The 23310-nt window shown below is 38.1% G+C and overlaps 1 protein-coding gene across 4 annotated transcripts; it reads left to right on the top strand.

Moving 5' to 3' along the window:
- Positions 1 to 876: 876 nt before the first annotated feature.
- Positions 877 to 14993, top strand: LOC105480798 (lipase F, gastric type). 4 transcript variants are annotated; one of them, XM_071068854.1, is made up of 11 exons: positions 877 to 922; positions 1905 to 1985; positions 3690 to 3805; positions 3971 to 4088; positions 5058 to 5157; positions 6239 to 6348; positions 8215 to 8351; positions 9946 to 10092; positions 11939 to 12010; positions 12394 to 12465; positions 14624 to 14993. In XM_071068854.1, the coding sequence occupies exons 3-11, from the start codon at positions 3701 to 3703 to the stop codon at positions 14858 to 14860; spliced, it is 1098 nt and encodes a 365-aa protein (XP_070924955.1). In that variant the 5' UTR covers positions 877 to 922; positions 1905 to 1985; positions 3690 to 3700; the 3' UTR covers positions 14861 to 14993. The 4 variants fall into 4 exon arrangements, with proteins under 4 accessions (XP_070924955.1, XP_070924953.1, XP_070924956.1 ...); XM_071068852.1 differs by having other exon boundaries at positions 4959 to 5157; XM_071068855.1 differs by lacking the exon at positions 1905 to 1985.
- The last annotated feature ends 8317 nt before the right edge of the window (positions 14994 to 23310 follow it).

Below are 23310 nucleotides of genomic sequence, written 5' to 3'. Positions count from 1 at the left end.
GGTTGATGGGTGCAGCAAACAACCATGGAGCATGTATACTATGCAGCAAACCTGCACGTTCTCAACATGTATCCCACGAGCAACAGATGTTCATGATGGTTGTAAAGGATCAACTGTATTTTAAAACATAATATATTTTTTAAATCTATAATTCTTTTATAAACACATTCACATTGTTCAAACTATAACCAATAGTTTTTTTTGTTTGCTTTTTTTAACTTTCATTTTAAGTTTAGGGGTACAAGTCCAGGTTTGTTACATAGGTAAACCTGTGTCTTGAAGGTTTGTTGTACAGATTGTTTCATCATCCAGGTGTTAAGCCTAGATTTCTCAGAAGGGAAAACACACCAAACATATGTTCTTAAAGGTCAAGGGCTGGGTTTTGTATAATAACTAGACCATTATCTGTAGGATTTGAGACCTTGGTCAAAGACCATAATAAAATATTAATCTTTGCTGAACACATTCCCATATCTAACCATCTAATCAAAATAGCTTATCCGCTGCATTTTTAAAGAATAACAGGTGGCCTTTTGTCATTTTATGCCTCTCTATCTGAGCCAAACTATATAATCATTTGCATTATACCTTTGGCTCAAAAACTTTTATATGTTTAGGCTATCAAGAATTATTTTTAATGGTTCCTAAATCATTTTAATCCTCAGAACTACTTTGGCCAATATTTGTCTTTGTTAAAAGTTAAAGGTGAGCACTCAGTACTATGTGAAAATGAATGCAATATTTAATTTTTAGTTTTGTCCTGTTAACATTAGATGATGCCCAGATAGTAAGCCTTTTCGGTAATGTAATCAATGGATGAGGAATTTGACCATTGTTGAAGGTTTTGTATATAAGAAGTCAATACAACATTGACCAAACTATTAACCAGCCAGAGAAACAGAATCCTATTTCTGAGGAAACTGTAAGTAGAACTTCTGCTGAACAAAATTGTTATTTGAATTATTAGATTTTTTCTTTATCCCAAGTGATGCATTCTTTAAAGGCTTAGATACTTGTTGCAGATTCACCTGTATAAATGTGTCTGTTTAAATTATGGCTTATCCCTCTAGGATTTGATTTTTTTTTTTGTATGGACATGAGATTCTTAATTATGGAAAGACAAATTTTGTTATTATTGCAATTAGTGCCAAATGTGAAAGTCTCATAATTTTTTAATTATTGAACTACAAATTTGTTTATTAAGTTCCTAATGTGAAAGTCTAGTCTCTATGATTCTTCTTTTTGAGAAGGAATAGATCAGTACTCTATTGTCACATAATTGACTGTATTAATATGCTATGTTGACTATTTAATATCATCCAAATCAACTGCTGTTGAATTGAACATTATTAATACTATTGTGAAACTTTATAGGCTACTAAAACATTTATTTAAATTATAAACCTTTCAAAACAGAAGTCTAGACCAAATTATATAAATCTCCCTGGGGATGTCCCTATAAAAGCTGGCCCAGGGTCACACTGAAGAAGTATTACAGTGGGAAGAACATAGCCTTTGGAAATAGACTATCTAGTTTCAAATATGGGCTCCACTACTTTCTATATATTTGGTTGGGTGAGTCCTCTTTTAGCCTTACCTTGGTTATTTGTAAAATGAATAACATAACGCTACCTACTTCATAGAGTTGCTATGAGAATTACATGAGATAATAGTAATAATAACTATATTTAATTAATGTTTATAAGATGCCCAGCATGTTAAGAACTTTACTTTTGTTATTATAATGAATTCCCCTAACATAGAGAAGTGTACTACTACAGGCCTTATTCTGTAGATGAGAAACTGTCTTAGCAAAGATAGTTCATTTCACATATACCATGTTGAACACACAGTACAGAACATAGTGAACCCTCTGTATGTGTTAATTACTGGTATTTTCCTAGGACTTGGCAACAAGCATTTTGAGAAATTTATTCTGCCCTTGAACATCTTTGAGCCCGTTGGGGTGTTCTCCAACGCAATCAGTAGGTTAAGTGTCCTAACTTTGCAATGGCAAATCACTTAATGGAGGCCATGTGGCTTCCTGAAATGTTTGATGAAAGCCTCTGGTTTGAATGTTCCAACACTACTGGTTAGTCTTTCTATATTAGTTTATCTCTGCCTAAAATATCATGGTAAAAACAAGGCTAAGTTAAAAACTGATTTTTTTTTTTTTTTTTTTGAGAGAGAGTCTTGCACTGTCTCCTGGGCTGGAGTGCAGCGGCGTGATCCCCACTCACTGCAACCTCCATCTCCCGGGTTCAAGGACTCTTCCGCCTCAGCCTCCCGAGTAGCTGGGATTACAGGCGCGTGCCACCACACCCAGCTAATTTTTTTTGTATTTTTAGTAGAGACGGGGTTTCACCATGTTAGCCAGGATGGCCTCGATCTCCTGACCTTGTGATCCACCCGCCTCGGCCTCCCAAAGTGTTGGGTTTGCAGGCATGAGCTACCACGCCCGGCCGAAAACTGATTTTTAAGAGATATCCTTAAATCAAATCCTATACTAAACCAGTGGGCAAACTATTAGACCAGAGAGTCAGATTTAGGCCTTCAGAGTTCTGGTCTGGCTTTACTGTAAATCAGGAACTATGCTATATGCTCTGCATGAATTACTATAAATGGGTTTTACTGAAATACTATCAGGAACTGGGAAGTCACCACTTTTCAAAGAATTCCACTTGTATCCAAAGATCCAAATGTTACAAATTCCTCACTGTATTCAAGTCAAATATTTATACATGTGACCTCCAAATATTGCTCCTAACATACAGTTTCTCAATAAATATTTATTGAATAATTTGTTTCTGACACACTAAAAATGAAGTGATTTAAAACTGTCCTCTACGTGGCTCACCTTCAAATATTTGAAGACAACATCACTTCTCTACTGAAGCTTTTTCACCAGCTTAATATCTGAGGATTCTCAAACTTACAATTGGTGACTACAACATAGAAGGAAGTTCAGGTGTTATGGGTCTAATATCAAATAAGTCTATGAGGCTAGGTGTGGTGGATCATGTCCATAATCCCAGTGCTTTGGGAAGCCCAGGCGGGAAGATACCTTGAGGCCAGGAGTTCGAGACCAGCCTGAGTAATGTAGAAACACCCTATTTCTTTAAAAAAAAAAAAAAAAAAATTAGCCAGATGAACACCTGTAGTCCCAACTACCCTGGAAGCAGAGGTGAGAAAATCACATAATAACCTCAAATCAATAAATGTTTGTGGAATTACTATTATAAACAGCATTTAAAATCATCATGATGACTTTGAACACACATTATGTAGAGATTGGATATAGAGAAGTCAAAGGCCCACACATCCCCACCCAAAACTGGGCTCTCAAAATAAGCAGGCAAAAGTCTTAAACACAAAGCATAATAAGGACACATTGCTATGCCAATTAGAGGCTTTTATTTTCTTTTTTTGCCAATTAAGATTAATTCAGTATGGCTTGAAATCAAGTGGGAAATGTTCTTAAACAAAAGGAACCAAACAGTGAAAACATGTTAAGCATTAAAAGCATTAAGTTACCTGTGCTGACATCCACATGTCCCAGTTTATTGCCAAGAGAATATAATCAAACCCAAGCATTCCTCTGCTTGGCACAAAGGTAAAATTGGCATAAAATATAAGCATTATGAAAGTATAATGGGTTAACCATGGCATCGGTTATTCTTTTCTTTCAGGCAGGTCCAAAATGTGGCTGCTTTTAACAATGGCAAGTTTGATATCCATACTGGGGACTACACAGGGTTTCTTTGGAAAATTAAATCCTGAAAGCCCTGAAGCGACTATGAACATTGTAAGTTACTCTGGGAAAAAACTCCATAAAACTAAAAGATGCTATTATTTAAAATCATAATGAGTTAAAGATTTTATATGACAATTAAAAATAAACAGTAATATTCATTTATTAGATATATCTAAAAATCAACTAAAATTTCACCTTTTGGGTTTTCTTCCTCAGAGTCAGATGATTACTTATTGGGGATACCCAAATGAAGAATACGAAGTTGTGACTGAAGATGGTTATATCCTTGAAGTCAACAGAATTCCTTACGGGAAGAAAAATTCAGGGAATACAGGTATACATGAGCTTCTTTTCTCCCTTCCTTTCTCTCTTTTTTGCTTTCCTTCTTTATTCCTCCTTCCCTCTCTCCTTTCTTCCTCCATCTTTTCATTCTTTTGTTCTTCCCTTTTTCCTCCTTTTATTTCTTCCTAAAAATATAATGTCTTGCTGATTCTGGAAATGCAAAAATAAGCTATATTTTTGGTCTTCAAGGAGATCATCATCAAGCTAATGAAATAGGTAAGTAAATGAGTGATTATAATAATATGTGATAAGCTCAAGCTACAGCTGTGCATAGGATATTAAACTGAAAGTTTTAATAAAATCACCTACCCCAGCTAGGGGAGTCAAGGAAAGCTCACTCTCAGAAACAATAACTGGATGAAGACCTAGAGGACCAGGAAGAGTTAGCCAGGGTGCGTGTTGCAGAGGGGAAGATGGGGAGCCAATTCAAGGCTCATTTCCCAAACACATACAGGCCAATTTTCACTAGTATTATCAAAAATTTACCTTTTTCTCATTGTAGAACAGTTGTGAAGTACAAAAAGAAAAAAACATTACTCGTAATTTTACCACTCACATTTTACCAAATTTAACAGTGTTCTGAATTACCCGAGAATATAATTTTTTCAATAGTTTTATTGAGATGTAACTGGCATATAATAAGCTGCTCATATTTAAGGTGTGCAGTGTCATAAGTTTTGGCATCTGAGAAATCAACTCCTTGAGAAATCATCACCACAATTAAGATAAGATATTCAAAAATAATCAACTCAATCAGGCAAATGTATTTAGTGCTAGTCATATAGAAGACTGTTTCTAGCCTCACATTTATCCTAGAATAAGGAATGCATTTATAAAGTTTATAAACATTTTTCTTCCTTAGGCCAGAGACCTGTTGTGTTTTTGCAGCATGGTTTGCTTGCATCAGCCACAAACTGGATTTCCAACCTGCCGAACAACAGCCTTGCCTTCATTCTGGCAGACGCTGGTTATGATGTGTGGCTGGGCAATAGCAGAGGAAACACCTGGGCCAGGAGAAACTTGTACTATTCACCAGATTCAGTTGAATTCTGGGCTTTCAGGTAAACAAAAGGGACAATTAAAAATAAACACTGGGCTTTAAAAGCATAGGCATTTGCCCCTTCTAATCCAGTCCCATTTTAACAAATTACACTCCTAGTAGGAGGATAGATAAGTCATTTTCATTCTAAACCATTCTTGGAGTCTTCCATGTACCTCATTCCTAGGGTAGCTTTTCCTTCAAACTTCCTGCGATCTCAGGAGTCTCCATTAGGGAATCCCTGAATGTGCTTTTCCAAATGGAATGAACAATATGGCTGAAGCAAGGAAATTCACTGCCCCTGCAAAATTCCAAAGGAATGTCCATATGGACTCAAGAGAGATGTGAAAACCCAGTTGGGGGTAGGAGAACAGCAATCTGAATCATCATCAATAGGAGGGGTAGGGAGACTGAAATTCAGATGTCATGGAGAGATTATCACAAGCTTCTCTCACTGGTCTTCTTGTGCCTTACTCCTGGAAATTACTGATGGAGGTAGAGAACAGAAGAAAACCTAGCTGCTGATGCTAAGGCATGAAAGTGTTCCAAGAGTTCTAGCAGCTGAAAGGAAACCTGTGTGTCCCAGGTGTAGCGGGGAAAGGGAAAATGACATGAGTGAAGACTGAGGTGCTGATGGGGCAGTAGTGGTGACAGTGAGAGCCTTGGGCCTCATTCTGAGTGCACAGAGAAGTTTTAACAGGGGAGTGGCATAATACAGTTTTCATTTTCAAAATATCATGTTGGATGATTTGTGAAAAATAAAACAGAGAAATATAGGATTTATATTAAATGACACTGGAACACAGCATACACATTATTATTAAATCTGACATTTCATTTCAGGGATGGAAATAATTCCCACTTACAGATACTATCTTGTTTGGATTCAATTGTGGCTGCAGTGCTGTGCTTCATAAATGATGTCAGTTGTTTATAAGAAGCCGCCCCAAAGGACACCTGACATTCACTGAGGGTCTATAAGCATCAATGTTTAGAGAATCCAGTTTTCTGTATCCCAAAGGGATCATTAGCTATAAATGCTTGAATTTTAGAAACAATAGCAAGGAAATGTATTCACTTTCATTTTGTCTTTTTCCTTTCAGCTTTGATGAAATGGCTAAATATGACCTTCCAGCCACAATCGACTTCATTGTAAACAAAACTGGACAGAAGCAGCTACACTATGTTGGCCATTCCCAGGGTACCACCATCGGTAAGTAATGGCAGTCAAGGCCAAGTGGTTTACTTCTCATAAACATTTTCCCAGTGGTTATGGTAGGCATGTTAGCAACCACATTAACTGCTTTCCATTCATGTAATGCCTCCAACAACACAATGACATATGGACAATTATAATTCCTATTATATGGGAAAACAAAACAAAGGGATGCAGTTCATGCAAGGTTACATGGATTATTACCAATAGGGTAGCTCAGGCAGTCTGATTCCCAAGCACATACTCTGAAGCATTATACCACACAGCCACTGAACTGAGTTTATTCATTTGACTGTATTTATGGGGCAGGCTCCTATGATGTATCCAAAGAATACAGAAATAAGTAAAATAGATGAAAACTTCTGCCTTTGTGCCACTTATACTCTAGAGATAGGAAGCAGAGAAAATAAAAAAGGTTACAAAGTAAAATATAATATATTTTAGATAATGGTAAAGCTATGGAGAGAAAATAACCCAGTGAATTACATTAGAGAGCACCAGAGGAGTTCACAGAAATTGTAGATAGGTAACACAAGCACTCTTTGGGTAAAGCCATGATGAAGGTCAGAGAGTGAGTCATGTGCCTACCTCATAGGCATCAGTTATTCCAGAAAGAAAGAATAGCAAGTGAGAAGAATCTGAAGCTGGAGCATACCTAGTTTGTTCAAGGAACAGCAGTGAGGCTATGCCTTGTGTGAATAAATCAAATTGAGAAAGAGACAAGACAGAGTGAGAGACGAGATCACAGAGGTTGGGGAGGAAAGACTGTTCAAGGCTCTTTGGCTGTTGTAGGGATTTTAACTTTCATTCTGAGAAAAAAAGAAAACTGCAGAATAACTTTGAATTGAAGAGTTACATGATTCATAACAGGATCCCTTTTGTTGCCAGGGGCAAAGGGGCAGGAGCAGAGAACCAATTAGAGGACACGTATAGTACCCATGTGGGAGATGGTGGTGACCTGGATGAAGGGTGTTCTTGGAAAAACCATTCTTCCACAAATAGAATCAGACTACATATTATATAGTTCTCTAGATGTGAAATGGTTTTCTTAGGCCATTCTTGAGTCTCATCAATATGTCATTATTGACAGTGGGAGGGCCTTGCCTATGTAGCTATACTGCAGAGTTAAACTTGATAACTACTTGATCACATCCTCATCTGCTAGTATACTACTGCTTACAAAATTAATTACTGAATGTATTTAATATGTATAGATATTTGAATTCTCTTGGGTCCTCATTTATCAAGCATTTACTATGTGCCAAGAATCATGATAAATTCTTTCTTTATATGATTTACTTCCTTTAGTTCCTAACAACCTAATGAAGCACTCACCACTATCCTTGTATTTCAGACAGGGAAACAGTGGTTCTTAGAGATCAGGTGGCTTGTCCAAGGTCACAAAACTAATAAACCACAGAGCCAGGATTCAAATCGAGTTTCGTCATATTTTAAAATTCTACTCTTAACCTTTCCACTTATATACTCTACTCATATTAAGTGTTAATTAATTATCTCATTGTGATGATATAAATTTAAATTCATAAAAAATATAGCACAAATAAACTATTTTTTGTAACCATGTGAGTATCCCAAATTTGGTCTATTTTCTAAGGTCAGATAAGGGTTTATGATAACTTTTAAAACGTTACAGCCTCATGTCCCCATAGAAAAATCTATGAAAATAAAACAAATATACCAAAATCTAATCACTCTGAGCCAGCAGAGATGCCAAGTTCTCAGGTTTTCTCAAACACCATCCTTAGTAAGTCCAAAATAATGTCACACTTGTACAAACAAACAAAACAACAACAACAACACACACACACACACCTTTTTCACCAGTTCCTTGTTCTTTTTCAGGTTTTATTGCCTTTTCCACCAATCCCAGCCTGGCAAAAAGAATCAAAACCTTCTATGCTCTAGCTCCTGTTGCCACTGTGAAGTATACAAAAAGCCTTATAAACAAACTTAGATTTGTTCCTGAATTCCTCTTTAAGGTATGCAATTCTCTTTAATTAAGTGAATCTAAGACACTCGATTGCCCATGGATTTTAAAGTTATAGAAAGAGAACAGAGTTATAAAAAGAGAATAATCATTTTTATATCCAAAAGTGGAACTGTATGCATCTGTATTATTTCTTTGATAGCACTGACCACGTTTGAATCTCCTCTACAGCCTGCGAGATCCCCCTTTCTTTGTTCTTGATTAGCTTCATGTGGGTCAGCAATGCCTGGGAGTAGATTTGCTTTTTCACAGATGGTTTATCAAGCACTCTACACAGTTGTGTCAAGGCTGTGATTCCACTCCAGGAGGAGGGAAGAGGAAATAAAAACAAAACAAAATAGTCAAATAAGAAGACTCACCCACTCGGGACAGAGAGACTGGAAAGAGGAGGGAAAGGAAGGAAAGGGAAAAGGAGAAGAGGAGGAAATAAATCAATGATTGAGTGAGGCAAACACCTTGAGATCTCTCATGGCTTTCCCTTTTGGCTTTCTTAAGAGCTCCTTCATCTTTAAATGGGGATTTCATAAGTCAGTAGTGTGGATTTCAATACATTATAAATATTAAGTACCTTATGCAGTAGGCACACATGTTATCAATTAATCTTTTTGTTTGACAGTGCTTAATACCCTAATTCTCTCACTCAGTGAAACCAACACACACACACACACACACACACACACACACACACACACTCTTTCCTTTAGGAGAACGGTTTAGCCTCAGGCTATGAAATATGATTCCATTTCCTTCTATGGTTTTGTACTATTCATCTCTTTTCATTCTATATTAATATGTATGTCTAAAGCCTAAGAGAACTTACCTATAGGTAAACTACATTTGGAAAACTTTTATTAAAATCTAAAATTTTGTGATGATCCAGATATTTTTATTGGCTACATTGATTGAGAACTTCTTTCCTACTTGTACTCAGATTTTCTGATAGGCAATGTAGACGTTGATTAAAATTTAGAAAAGTGCTAGACCTCAAGTTAGAGGCTTGGGTAAGGATTCTAGGTATAATCGAGATCTAATTAGCCCAAGACCCTGACTCATGTTAACCTCATGTTTCCTCATGTATAAAATAGAGATGACAAAATATCTGCCTTCCTCAAAGAGAGTTGGGGCAAACTCTTTCTATTCTTATACTGAGCCTCAATGCCTCTGTAAAAGCTTTGCTGAAAATATGGCCAAGTCACCATTTCTCCTCCCAAACTTTTCACAATTTATTGCTGAAATCTCACATCTTGGCACTTCATTATGACAGTCTGCCATGTATTTTTAAGATTTTATCCCACAACCCCTATCACCCCAACTAGATTGTAACTCTTTATGTCTTATACTTCCTCTCAGCAGCCAGTACTGTTCTGTGCCACAATAGATACCCAGTATTGATATCTGCGCTGCCCATTTCACAGCTTTCTTGAGGGAATTAACTAAATGAAAGTATTGGAAATTCCTAAAACAACATGTAAAAATAAGAATATATCATCATCCTAATCACTCATGTATAAGTAGATTAGATAAATTAGTGAGTCTTTTCTGCAGCTTGATTGCTACAACCCTCTAATAGTGCCTTTATTTTTCAGATTATATTTGGTAACAAAATGTTCTTCCCACACAACTTCTTTGATCAATTTCTTGCTACTGAAGTGTGCTCCCGCCAGACACTGAATCTCCTTTGCAGCAATGCCTTATTTATCATTTGTGGATTTGACAGTAAGAACTTTAACGCGGTTAGTACGCATTTCAATTTCTATATTTTGAGCAACATCTTTGATTACTTGTTTCATTGCCACTTAGAAATGGTACTTTATGAGAACTAGGAGTAGGTTCAGAACTGCGATATCCTGATAAACATGAGAGAAATCACAAATCATTGCTCCAATTTTGTCACTTCCGGCATCCTTCCATCACCCCAATTGCCCCTAAAACAAATAAACAACATGAAGAAAAAAAAAACAATTTACTACTCAGTTATGACCACCTAAATACTAGGTGTTACATTTAAATTCTGTAAGAGAAAGGACTGAACCATATATTTTAGTGGCTCCTTTGTGAGAAAAATGTCTTTATTGAATAAATGTTCTCAATAAATATTTCTAACGCTGACAGTAATTTCCATAAATCTTACAGACCATATTTCTGAGCAACTATTTATGTAAGACTTTGCCCATATTCTTTTTTTGAGATGGAGTCTCGCTCTGTCACCTAGGCTGGAGTGCAGTGGCGCAATCTCGGCTTACTGCAAGCTCCGCCTCCCAGGTTCACACCATTCTCCTGCCTCAGCCTCCCGAGTAGCTGGAACTACAGGGGCCCGCCACCACGCCTGGCAATTTTTTTGTATTTGTAGTAGAGACGGGGTTTCATCGCATTAGCGAGGATGGTCTTGATCTCCTGACCTCATGATCCACACGCCTCGGCCTCCCAAAGTGCTGGGATTACAGGCGTGGGCCACCATGCCTGGCTGACTTTGCCCATATTCTTTATCTACCTTTTCATTCACTTTGTATTGAGTTCGAGTTTCAAAACATACGTGACAAAATACACTACCATAAAGTAGTTAAGAGTATGGATTTAGGTCAGTTTAAATTCAAACCCTACATTTGGAACTGAGTTAAACTCCTCTGTCTTGATTTCCTCATCCACAAAAATGGGTTATTGTGAAGATCAAATGAGCTAGTATGTTTAAAGCATATAGAACATTGTACAAAGCATATAGCACATAGTAATAGCATATAAGGTTTTCTACTACTATTCATAGACAACTATCTCCACTCAAAATTGTCACTTTAGTTATATACCCTTGAACACCTAAGAAAATTACATCTATTGATAAGAAAGTATAATTCTATGAAGTGTTGTAGTTACTTGTCATTCCATATATGGAGTTTAACAGAGAGTAGCCTATCATCACACTAAGAAAAGGCAGAACAAATTACTGCATTCCATTAGTGAGAGTTTTATAAGAAAAATAATAGTAAAATAAGACAAAGAAAATTGGAGATGCCATCTTCTGCATAATAATTTGCAGAAGAGAATCTTCAGTCTCCAATGAAGGCGGCCAATTTGTTTCACTCTGGCCACAGTCCGCTGTATTAATGGCATTAAGAGTCACTATGAAGTGGCCCTCTGCAACTTGAGAAAGGAACTTCAGTTTGCTGCCTGGGGTTCTGCAAAGCAAGAGGCCTGTGGGTGAATATTTAACCTACAGCACTCTAGCACTGGGTAGAGAAGCATAAAAGCTGAGAATTTAGACTCAGAGACCCAAATTAAAGTATCTGGCTCCATTCTGTGTGGATCTTGGACATTTCTCTAAACTTCTTTGTGCCCCAATTTTCATTTTGATAAAATGGAACTAATAAGTTCTCCTCATTAGGCAGCAACAAATTAGATGGGTTAACACATGCAATTGCACCCTGCAAATTCTGAAGTGACATACAAATGTGTTATTCATATCCTTCCAGTAAATGCTACTTTTAAACACTTGACCTGAATCAGAAAACATAAATCTTTACTGTTTTTAAGAAACTGAGTATGTGTCTACATATGCATATAATATGTGTGTGTGTTGATTTCTAGAGTCGCTTGGATGTGTATGTATCACATAATCCAGCAGGAACTTCTGTTCAAAACATGTTGCATTGGAGCCAGGTATCGTTTTCCAAATGCTGTTAAAACTTATTTTGTGGGTCTCAACCCTTTTCACTTTACCTAAACACATTTTTAAAATACCCTGCTGAGTACACCTAGAAGGTAATTTTTCTGGCACTGATAACCATACAAAAGTAACTATGAATTTATTTCAAAGAAGCAAATGCTTTTTATGACTTAGCATGCAAGAAAAATTATTTTGAGTGAAGCTGCATTTAAACTTACATAAATACCTTGTCTTAGATTATTAATCATCTTTTGGAATAAGAAAAGTGTATCTTAATAATTGTTTAAGTTGAAAATAAACTGCTTGGAAATGTTTGAATTTTATTTTTCACAATATAATAATTTTTATTTGTTTGTTTTAAATTTCTCTATGTTAGGCTGTTAAGTCTGGGAAATTCCAAGCTTATGACTGGGGAAGTCCAGTTCAGAATAGGATGCACTATAATCAGGTAAGCTTCTTAAAGTTGGAATTATTCACATTTTGAACAATACTATTTAAATATTAAAGAAGAAATTATGTTAACTGCACATCTATTTTCCAAAGGAATGTTGATGTGCTGTCTCCCATTCTCCCACATGACTACGCATTCATTCTCTGGTGCCTAGGCTCATTTAAAGCTGCCCTCAAAGTACTACATCCCCATGTGTGAGAGACTTCCCAGGACTTAACCACTACCCATTGCCATTACACAGACCTGTCCCATATCCCAGATCCCCAGCAAACTGTCCTCTCCTTTCTGAAGTACAAATACCTGATATAATAAGCTAATGATTCTAACGGTTCATGAGATAGAGTTGGAATTTCCAGTCTTCTTGAACATTATCCTTCCCTTTGTTGAAAGCCAGAGGAGTGATTTCACTGGAATATATTCCCAAACAGAAGAAAAAGATGCTGTGCTTGCCGGTCAAGGCTGGAAATATTTTACAATAGGCAGAGGCCTTTGGCATAGGCAGACATATTAAGCAGTCCTCACACTTGTTGTACTAAGAATCCAGACTTAGGAGTTTATCTTATCTTCAGTCAATATGAGTTTAGGCAATCATTTCTTCATCTCTTCACCTAGGCTCAGGAAGTTGTTGACAGGATTTAGTGCTATAATATCTATAAGCTCTTAGCTCAGTGTAAGCTCTCAGGTTATCATTGACTATTTTTGAACAAGGGAAGTACCCTACAGTATTTTGTAACCTTCTCTTCTTCCTTTTCACCACATCCAATTTTTCCATCCAAGTAGTAGCTGAACAACTCTACTAATTTTCATCTGTTTCCATGACTCAAAATTTAGAAGGGATTGATATGTTTTAACAACAATGTCCTATGTGTAGAGAAGGCGTCCCCCAACCTTGATTTTGCGTTTTTGATGTCTTTAAAATTTTCAGAATAGCATGAGATAAAACTTCTGTTGAAAACATTTTTTCCCTCCACCATCACCTTCTCAAAATCTCTAAAACACAGGCTTGCTTTGAGTCTCTCTTTCTACTGGGCTCTAATACTCATAATCAGAGGACTACATCTTAGAGGAACAAGAAACCCAGTCCCCAAGTCCACCCTTCTTCCAACCAAACCAATAATATACCAGGTTGGTCTTTAACTAACTGAAGCAGTGACACTAATTTAAGAGCCAGGGCCAGCATCTGGAAAACTCTTTGAATAATAGGATATAAGTAAAATAAACTGGGTTTATAATTATGAATATTCTCCATACTACTCCCTTTTCTCTAATATTTAGGAAATGTAATAGAAATCATGAAAATATTAGGGAAAATTACATATCATAAAATATTTTGCTATGGCAAATTGGCTATTACACAAAAGGGGAGAATACATAAACTTTGAGTATATTGGATTACTATTCTTGAAACTATGATCTAAAAAAATTCTAACAAAATTCTCTCTGGGCAGCAAGAAAATTCAAGATAATTATCTTATTCTCTTTTCTGCTTTGTAAACCTCTTTAAAATATATGTGTGAATTGTGATTTTCGAGAAATAGGACATGGGGATGATAATACTCTTTCTCAGAATTTGAGGCAACATTTTGTAAATACTCAGGTAAGTATTCGACAATTACAGTTCCATAGCTGAAACAACTGACCTATCCCCTGACCATACTGGGAAGTCAATACAGAGCCAAAATAAATGACTCGGGACATTTTAAGATCATATTTTAGAGTGTTTGGGTAGAAACAACCTATTAACAATTAGAATCTAATCAAATCCATTTCCTTTCGCTTGAGTTGCAATCTGTGTTCTTAATTTGTAAGACTTACTGTCTGAAGCCTTGCTATTCAGAGCAGGGTTTGGAGCCAATGGCATCAGAATCACCTATGAATGCAGAATCTCAGGCTCTTCCCCAGATCTACTGAATCAGAATCTTTACTTCAACAAGATCCTCAGGTGATTCACAGGCCCATTAGAATTTGAGAAGCACTGATCTAAAACATATTGCATTCACTTTGCTCTGTGGATAAAGGTGGTTTTCTCTGTGCAATCATTGCTAGAATTCACTTATAAAACTGTCAGTTAGTGTTATACACTCTACTTGAAGAGTAAGTACTGGGTTTAAAGTGTGTTTACCTAAACTCTGGTTCTTTCTCTTGTCTTTTCTAGTCCCAACCTCCCTACTACAATGTGACAGCCATGACTGTACCAATTGCAGTGTGGAGCGGTGGCGAGGACCTATTGGCTGACCCCCAAGACGTTGGCCTTTTGCTTCCAAAACTCTCCAATCTTATTTACCACAAGGAGATTACTTTTTATAATCACTTGGATTTTATCTGGGCAATGGACGCCCCTCAAGAAGTTTACAATGAAATTGTTTCTATGATATCCGAAGATGAAAAGTAGTTCTGGATTTAAAGAATTATCCATTTGTTTTTCCAAAATACTCTATTGTCTCATACATAGTGTTTTCCTAATGTTTGACATGCAATGCTTGTTTCTGTAATTCTGACTTTAGAAATATATTGGCATCAACAAACTTCCATTTGTCATTTTGAATTTTTTTAATTTAAAGAAATTTGATTTTCACCTGGAAATTTATGTAGAAACACTTGAGAGAACATATTTCTGGGGAGGTGAAACTTCTCTTCTCATTTTCCCATTCAGTTTCTCTTCTGAACTCACTTATATATGAGCTGTGAGCCATAAGTGTTACCAAAGGACAGTGTTGGCTTCATATTCACTCTGCTTATGTACGCTTGATGCTGAGTATATGGCTTTCTCTTGTTGATGAAGCCAAGTCTTTCCATCTGTGTAGTGGGGCCTATCACTTGCTATTTTGCAAATTTAATCCCATGGAAAGGCCAATTGGGATGTAAACTGGATCAACTCACTTTCACTTCCCAGGGAGTGGAGAGTAAGGGTAGTTTGGGAAGCAACAGATGACATCAACCCTGATTCAGGAATTTGAGATGAAAAGGGTACGCTCTATTATTATTATTATTGTTCTGCCCTCATGTTTTTGGGTCTTAACCAATAAAATAGGCACCAACTAACCAAATTATTTTTGAAATCTCTGCCACAGTGCTGGAAACCACAGGATCCAGAAACATCCCCGTTGATATATAAGTTAGGATGTACAACTGCCATCAGTACAAAAAAAAAAAAAAAAAAAAGGCTCACCCAAACTTTTGAAATTCGAAAAACACACACACACAGCCTTACCTTGGAAATTTTATTAACCCCACAAATTTGTGACCTCATTTTATGGAATTAAGTTATTCAGAGCACACCTATTATGCTATGTTAGGGTTCGATGTATAAAATATAAATGAGGAGGGCGGAGCAAGATGGCCGAATAGGAACAGCTCCAGTGTCCAACTCCCAGCGCGAGCGACACAGAAGACCGGTAATTTCTGCATTTTCAACTGAGGTACTGGGTTCATCTCACTGGGGAGTGCCGGACGATCGGTGCTGGTCAGCTGCTGCAGCCCGACCAGCGAGAGCTGAAGCAGGGCGAGGCATCGCCTCACCTGGGAAGCGCAAGGGGGAAGGGAATCCCTTTTCCTAGCCAGGGGAACTGAGACACACAACACCTGGAAAATCGGGTAACTCCCACCCCAATACTGCGCTTTAAGCAAACAGGCACACCAGGAGATCATATCCCACACCTGGCCGGGAGGGTCCCACACCCACGGAGCCTCCCTCATTGCTAGCACAGCAGTCTGTGATCTACCGGCAAGGCAGCAGCGAGGCTGGGGGAGGGGCGACCGCCATTGCTGAGGCTTAAGTAGGTAAACAAAGCTGCTGGGAAGCTCCAACTGGGTGGAGCTCACAGCAGCTCAAGGAAACCTGCCTGTCTCTGTAGACTCCACCTCTGGGGACAGGGCAATAACAAACGCAGCCTAAACCTCTGCAGACGCAAACGACTCTGTCTGACAGCTTTGAAGAGAGCAGTGGATCTCCCAACACGGAGGTTGAGATCTGAGAAGGGACAGACTCCCTGCTCAAGTGGGTCCCTGACCCCCGAGTAGCCTAACTGGGAGACATCCCCCACTAGGGGCAGTCTGACACCCCACACCTCACAGGGTGGAGTACACCCCTGAGAGGAAGCTTCCAAAGCAAGAATCAGACAGGTACACTCGCTGTTCAGAAATATTCTATCTTCTGCAGCCTCTGCTGCTGATACCCAGGCAAACAGGGTCTGGAGTGGACCTCAAGCAATCTCCAACAGACCTACAGCTGAGCATCCTGACTGTTAGAAGGAAAACTATCAAACAGGAAGGACACCTACACCAAAACCCCATCAGTACATCACCATCATCAAAGACCAGAGGCAGATAAAACCACAAAGATGGGGAAAAAGCAGGGCAGAAAAGCTGGAAATTCAAAAAATAAGAGCGCATCTCCCCCGGCAAAGGAGCGCAGCTCATCGCCAGCAACGGATCAAAGCTGGACGGAGAATGACTTTGACGAGATGAGAGAAGAAGGCTTCAGTCCATCAAATTTCTCAGAGCTAATGGAGGAATTACGTGCCCAGCGCAAAGAAACTAAAAATCTTGAAAAAAAAGTGGAAGAATTGATGGCTAGAGTAATTATGCAGAGAAGGTCATAAACGAAATGAAAGAGATGAAAACCATGACACGAGAAATACGTGACAAATGCACAAGCTTCAGTAACCGACTCGATCAACTGGAAGAAAGAGTATCTGCGATTGAGGATCAAATGAATGAAATGAAGCGAGAAGAGAAACCAAAAGAAAAAAGAAGAAAAAGAAATGAACAAAGCCTGCAAGAAGTACGGGATTATGTAAAAAGACCAAATCTACGTCTGATTGGGGTGCCTGAAAGTGAGGGGGAAAACACTCTTCAGGATATCATCCAGGAGAACTTCCCCAACCTAGTAGGGCAGGCCAACATTCAAATCCAGGAAATACAGAGAACGCCACAAAGATACTCCTCGAGAAGAGCAACTCCAAGACACATAATTGCCAGATTCACCAAAGTTGAAATGAAGGAAAAAATCTTAAGGGCAGCCAGAGAGAAAGGTCGGGTTACCTACAAAGGGAAGCCCATCAGACTAACAGCAGATCTCTCAGCAGAAACTCTCCAAGCCAGAAGAGAGTGGGGGCCAATATTCAACATTCTTAAAGAAAAGAATTTTAAACCCAGAATTTCATATCCAGCCAAACTAAGTTTCATAAGTGAAGGAGAAATAAAATCCTTTACAGATAAGCAAATGCTTAGAGATTTTGTCACCACTAGGCCTGCCTTACAAGAGACCCTGAAGGAAGCACTAAACATGGAAAGGAACAACCGGTACCAGCCATTGCAAAAACATGCCAAAATGTAAAGACCATCAAGGCTAGGAAGAAACTGCATCAACTAACAAGCAAAATAACCAGTTAATATCATAATGGCAGGCTCAAGTTCACACATAACAATCTTAACCTTAAATGTAAATGGACTAAATGCTCCAATTAAAAGACACAGACTGGCAAACTGGATAAAGAGTCAAGACCCATCAGTCTGCTGTATTCAGGAGACCCATCTAACACGCAGAGACATACATAGGCTCAAAATAAAGGGATGGAGGAAGATTTACCAAGCAAATGGAGAACAAAAAAAAGCAGAGGTTGCAATACTAGTCTCTGATAAAACAGACTTTAAACCATCAAAGATCAAAAGAGACAAAGAAGGCCATTACATGATGGTAAAGGGATCAATTCAACAGGAAGAGCTAACTATCCTAAATATATATGCACCCAATCCAGGAGCACCCAGATTCATAAAGCAAGTCCTTAGAGACTTACAAAGAGACTTAGACTCCCATACAATAATAATGGGAGACTTCAACACTCCACTGTCAACATTAGACAGATCAACGAGACAGAAAGTTAACAAGGATATCCAGGAATTGAACTCATCTCTGCAGCAAGCAGACCTAATAGACATCTATAGAACTCTCCACCCCAAATCAACAGAATATACATTCTTCTCAGCACCACATCGTACTTACTCCAAAATCGACCATGTAATTGGAAGTAAAGCACTCCTCAGCAAATGTACAAGAACAGAATTATAACAAACTGTCTCTCAGACCACAGTGCAATCAAACTAGAACTCAGGACTAAGAAACTCAATCAAAACCGCTCAACTACATGGAAACTGAACAACCTGCTCCTGAATGACTACTGGGTACATAACGAAATGAAGGCAGAAATAAAGATGTTCTTTGAAACCCATGAGAACAAAGATACAACATACCAGAATCTCTGGGACACATTTAAAGCAGTGTGTAGAGGGAAATTTATAGCACTAAATGCCCACAAGAGAAAGCAGGAAAGATCAAAAATTGACACTCTAACATCGCAATTAAAAGAACTAGAGAAGCAAGAGCAAACACATTCGAAAGCTAGCAGAAGGCAAGAAATAACTAAGATCAGAGCAGAACTGAAGGAGATAGAGACACAAAAAACTCTCCAAAAAATCAATGAATCCAGGAGTTGGTTTTTTGAAAAGATCAACAAAATTGACAGACCACTAGCAAGACTAATAAAGAAGAAAAGAGAGAAGAATCAAATCGACGCAATTAAAAATGATAAAGGGGATATCACCACCGACCCCACAGAAATACAAACTACCATCAGAGAATACTATAAACACCTCTACGCAAATAAACTGGAAAATCTAGAAGAAATGGATAATTTCCTGGACACTTACACTCTTCCAAGACTAAACCAGGAAGAAGTTGAATCCCTGAATAGACCAATATCAGGCTCTGAAATTGAGGCAATAATTAATAGCCTACCAACCAAAAAAAGTCCAGGACCAGATGGATTCACAGCTGAATTCTACCAGAGGTACAAGGAGGAGTTGGTACCATTCCTTCTGAAACTATTCCAATCAATAGAAAAAGAGGGAATCCTCCCTAACTCATTTTATGAGGCCAACATCATCCTGATACCAAAGCCTGGCAGAGACACAACAAAAAAAGAGAATTTTAGAGCAATATCCCTGATGAACATCGATGCAAAAATCCTCAATAAAATACTGGCAAACTGGATTCAGCAACACATCCAAAAGCTTATCCACCATGATCAAGTGGGCTTCATCCCTGGGATGCAAGGCTGGTTCAACATTCGCAAATCAATAAACATAATCCAGCATATAAACAGAACCAAAGACAAGAACCACATGATTATCTCAATTGATGCAGAAAAGGCTTTTGACAAAATTCAACAGCCCTTCATGCTAAAAACGCTCAATAAATTCGGTATTGATGGAACGTACCTCAAAATAATAACAGCTATTTATGACAAACCCACAGCCAATATCATACTGAATGGGCAAAAACTGGAAAAATTCCCTTTGAAAACTGGCACAAGACAGGGATGCCCTCTCTCACCACTCCTATTCAACATAGTGTTGGAAGTTCTGGCTAGGGCAATTAGGCAAGAGAAAGAAATCAAGGGTATTCAGTTAGGAAAAGAAGAAGTCAAATTGTCCCTGTTTGCAGATGACATGATTGTATATTTAGAAAACCCCATTGTCTCAGCCCAAAATCTCCTTAAGCTGATAAGCAACTTCAGCAAAGTCTCAGGATACAAAATTAATGTGCAAAAATCACAAGCATTCTTATACACCAGTAACAGACAAACAGAGAGCCAAATCAGGAATGAACTTCCATTCACAATTGCTTCAAAGAGAATAAAATACCTAGGAATCCAACTTACAAGGGATGTAAAGGACCTCTTCAAGGAGAACTACAAACCACTGCTCAGTGAAATAAAAGAGGACACAAACAAATGGAAGAACATACCATGCTCATGGATAGGAAGAATCAATATCGTGAAAATGGCCATACTGCCCAAGGTAATTTATAGATTCAATGCCATCCCCATCAAGCTACCAATGAGTTTCTTCACAGAATTGGAAAAAACTGCTTTAAAGTTCATATGGAATCAAAAAAGAGCCCGCATCTCCAAGACAATCCTAAGTCAAAAGAACAAAGCTGGAGGCATCATGCTACCTGACTTCAAACTATACTACAAGGCTACAGTAACCAAAACAGCATGGTACTGGTACCAAAACAGAGATATAGAACAATGGAACAGAACAGAGTCCTCAGAAATAATACCACACATCTACAGCCATCTGATCTTTGACAAACCTGAGAGAAACAAGAAATGGGGAAAGGATTCCCTATTTAATAAATGGTGCTGGGAAAATTGGCTAGCCATAAGTAGAAAGCTGAAACTGGATCCTTTCCTTACTCCTTATACGAAAATTAATTCAAGATGGATTAGAGACTTAAATGTTAGACCTAATACCATAAAAATCCTAGAGGAAAACCTAGGTAATACCATTCAGGACATAGGCATGGGCAAAGACTTCATGTCTAAAACACCAAAAGCAACGGCAGCAAAAGCCAAAACTGACAAATGAGATCTAATTAAACTAAAGAGCTTCTGCACAGCAAAAGAAACTACCATCAGAGTGAACAGGCAACATACAGAATGGGAGAAAATGTTTGCAATCTACTCATCTGACAAAGGGCTAATATCCAGAACCTACAAAGAACTCAAACAAATTTACAAGAAAAAAACAAACAACCCCATCAAAAAGTGGGCAAAGGATATGAACAGACATTTCTCAAAAGAAGACATTCATAGAGCCAACAGACACATGAAAAAATGCTCATCATCACTGGCCATCAGAGAAATGCAAATCAAAACCACAATGAGATACCATCTCACACCAGTTAGAATGGTGATCATTAAAAAGTCAGGAAACAACAGGTGCTGGAGAGGATGTGGAGAAATAGGAACACTTTTACACTGTTGGTGGGATTGTAAACTAGTTCAACCATTATGGAAAACAGTATGGCGATTCCTCAAGGATCTAGAACTAGATGTACCATATGACCCAGCCATCCCATTACTGGGTATATACCCAAAGGATTATAAATTATGCTGCTATAAAGACACATGCACACGTATGTTTATTGCGGCACTATTCACAATAGCAAAGACTTGGAATCAACCCAAATGTCCATCAGTGACAGACTGGATTAAGAAAATGTGGCACATATATACCATGGAATACTATGCAGCCATCAAAAAGGATGAGTTTGTGTCCTTTGTAGGGACATGGATGCAGCTGGAAACCATCATTCTTAGCAAACTATCACAAGAACAGAAAACCAAACACCGCATGTTCTCACTCATAGGTGGGAACTGAACAATGAAATCACTTGGACTCAGGAAGGGGAACATCACACACCGGGGCCTATCATGGGGAGGGGGGAGGGGGGAGGGATTGCATTGGGAGTTATACCTGATGTAAATGACGAGTTGATGGGTGCAGCACAGCAACATGGCACAAGTATACATATGTAACAAACCTGCACGTTATGCACATGTACCCTACAACTTAAAGTATAATAATAATAAATAAATTAAAAAAATATATATATATATATATATAAATGAGATAAGGAATATCTTGTACCCAGCATAGTGTATAGAACATAGTGAGTACTCACAAAAACCTGTTAACGATGTTTATTATATTGTCACATCCCTCAACCTTTGTTAGGAAGCCCCAAACTTATTTGTTTTAAGCAAGAAATTGCTAAAAGAAGATAACTTGGGAGGCTTTATTCAATATTTCAGTAACTTTGTTGGCAGACTTTACTAAGCTGACATGAACATGTCGGTGACTAGTTACAAATGTTCATGGTGGTGGAAACAGTTAAGGACTCAGATGTTTTATCAACTCTACTTCCTCGAGAAAAGAAAAATCATTAGATTCTTGCAGTCTCCTGTGCTTTTCAGCTAACTGCCTTTCTTTTAGTCGGTACTCAGCATCTACATGCAGTTTTGGTTTGGATTTTGAACACAATTAAATACTGTCTTATTGCTCCCACAGCAGCTTTGCTATTTCTCATTTGTTAATTTGAACTGTCAATATATCAGCTAATTTTTAAGAGTTTATTTCTATCTGCCTGCTGTAACCACTCCTTGGGCAACCTCCTGCCATGTCAAACTCAATCATTTCAAACTCAAATTCATCATCCCCACGTCTCTGAGCCAAATAAGTGTCAAGTTTTTTTTGTTTGTTTGTTTGTTTGTTTGTTTGTTTTGAGACGGAGTCTGGCTCTGTCGCCCGGGCTGGAGTGCAGTGGCCGGATCTCAGCTCACCGCAAGCTCCGCCCCCCGGGTTTACGCCATTCTCCTGCCTCAGCCTCCCAAGTAGCTGGGACTACAGGCGCCCGCCGCCTCGCCCGGCTAGTTTTTTGTATTTTTTAGTAGAGACGGGGTTTCACCGTGTTCGCCAGGATGGTCTCGATCTCCTGACCTAGTGATCCGCCCGTCTCGGCCTCCCAAAGTGCTGGGATTACAGGCTTGAGCCACCGCGCCCGGCCAAAGTATCCAGGGAGTGAGACTCTGGAATCAACTTCGATTACTGCCTCTCCTCTAGTTACCCTTTCCCTTTGTAAAATAGAAACTGTTTAATAATCCCCTTTGTATCCATTACTCAGTTTCAACTATTATCAATACATAGCCTTATTTCATAATCTGGTTTTATCTGTATCTCTAGCCACTTCTGTCCTCTCATCTTAATTTGAAGCAAATCTCAAGCATCACATATTTCATCCATGAGGATTTCAGGATGAACTGCTAAAAGATAGTCTCTTTTTTAACATAATACTGTTATTACATCTAAAATTTTAAAAATAGCCAGTGCTCAAATTTCTAATTATCTCATAAATGTCAAAATGTTTTATAGTTTGTTTAAATTGAAATTCAAGTAAGGCCTTTATCTTTTATTACTTGATGTTTTCTCATGTTT

This window comes from Macaca nemestrina, chromosome 9 (assembly GCF_043159975.1).
Source record: "Macaca nemestrina isolate mMacNem1 chromosome 9, mMacNem.hap1, whole genome shotgun sequence".
In the NCBI taxonomy this organism is placed as follows: Eukaryota; Metazoa; Chordata; class Mammalia; order Primates; family Cercopithecidae; genus Macaca; species Macaca nemestrina.
This window is presented reverse-complemented; position numbering and strand designations above follow the sequence as displayed.

What these genes read in the sequence shown, in the direction of transcription:
- LOC105480798 (XM_071068853.1), top strand. Translation starts at nt 3,701, where the DNA reads ATGTGGCTGCTTTTAACAATGGCAAGTTTGATATCCATACTGGGGACT. An exon ending in GAAAAATTCAGGGAATACAG is followed by an intron (nt 4,089 to 4,958) that starts GTATACATGAGC and finishes TTTCTTCCTTAG; the next exon opens with GCCAGAGACCTGTTGTGTTT. An exon ending in ACAGTAAGAACTTTAACGCG is followed by an intron (nt 10,093 to 11,938) that starts GTTAGTACGCAT and finishes GTTGATTTCTAG; the next exon opens with AGTCGCTTGGATGTGTATGT.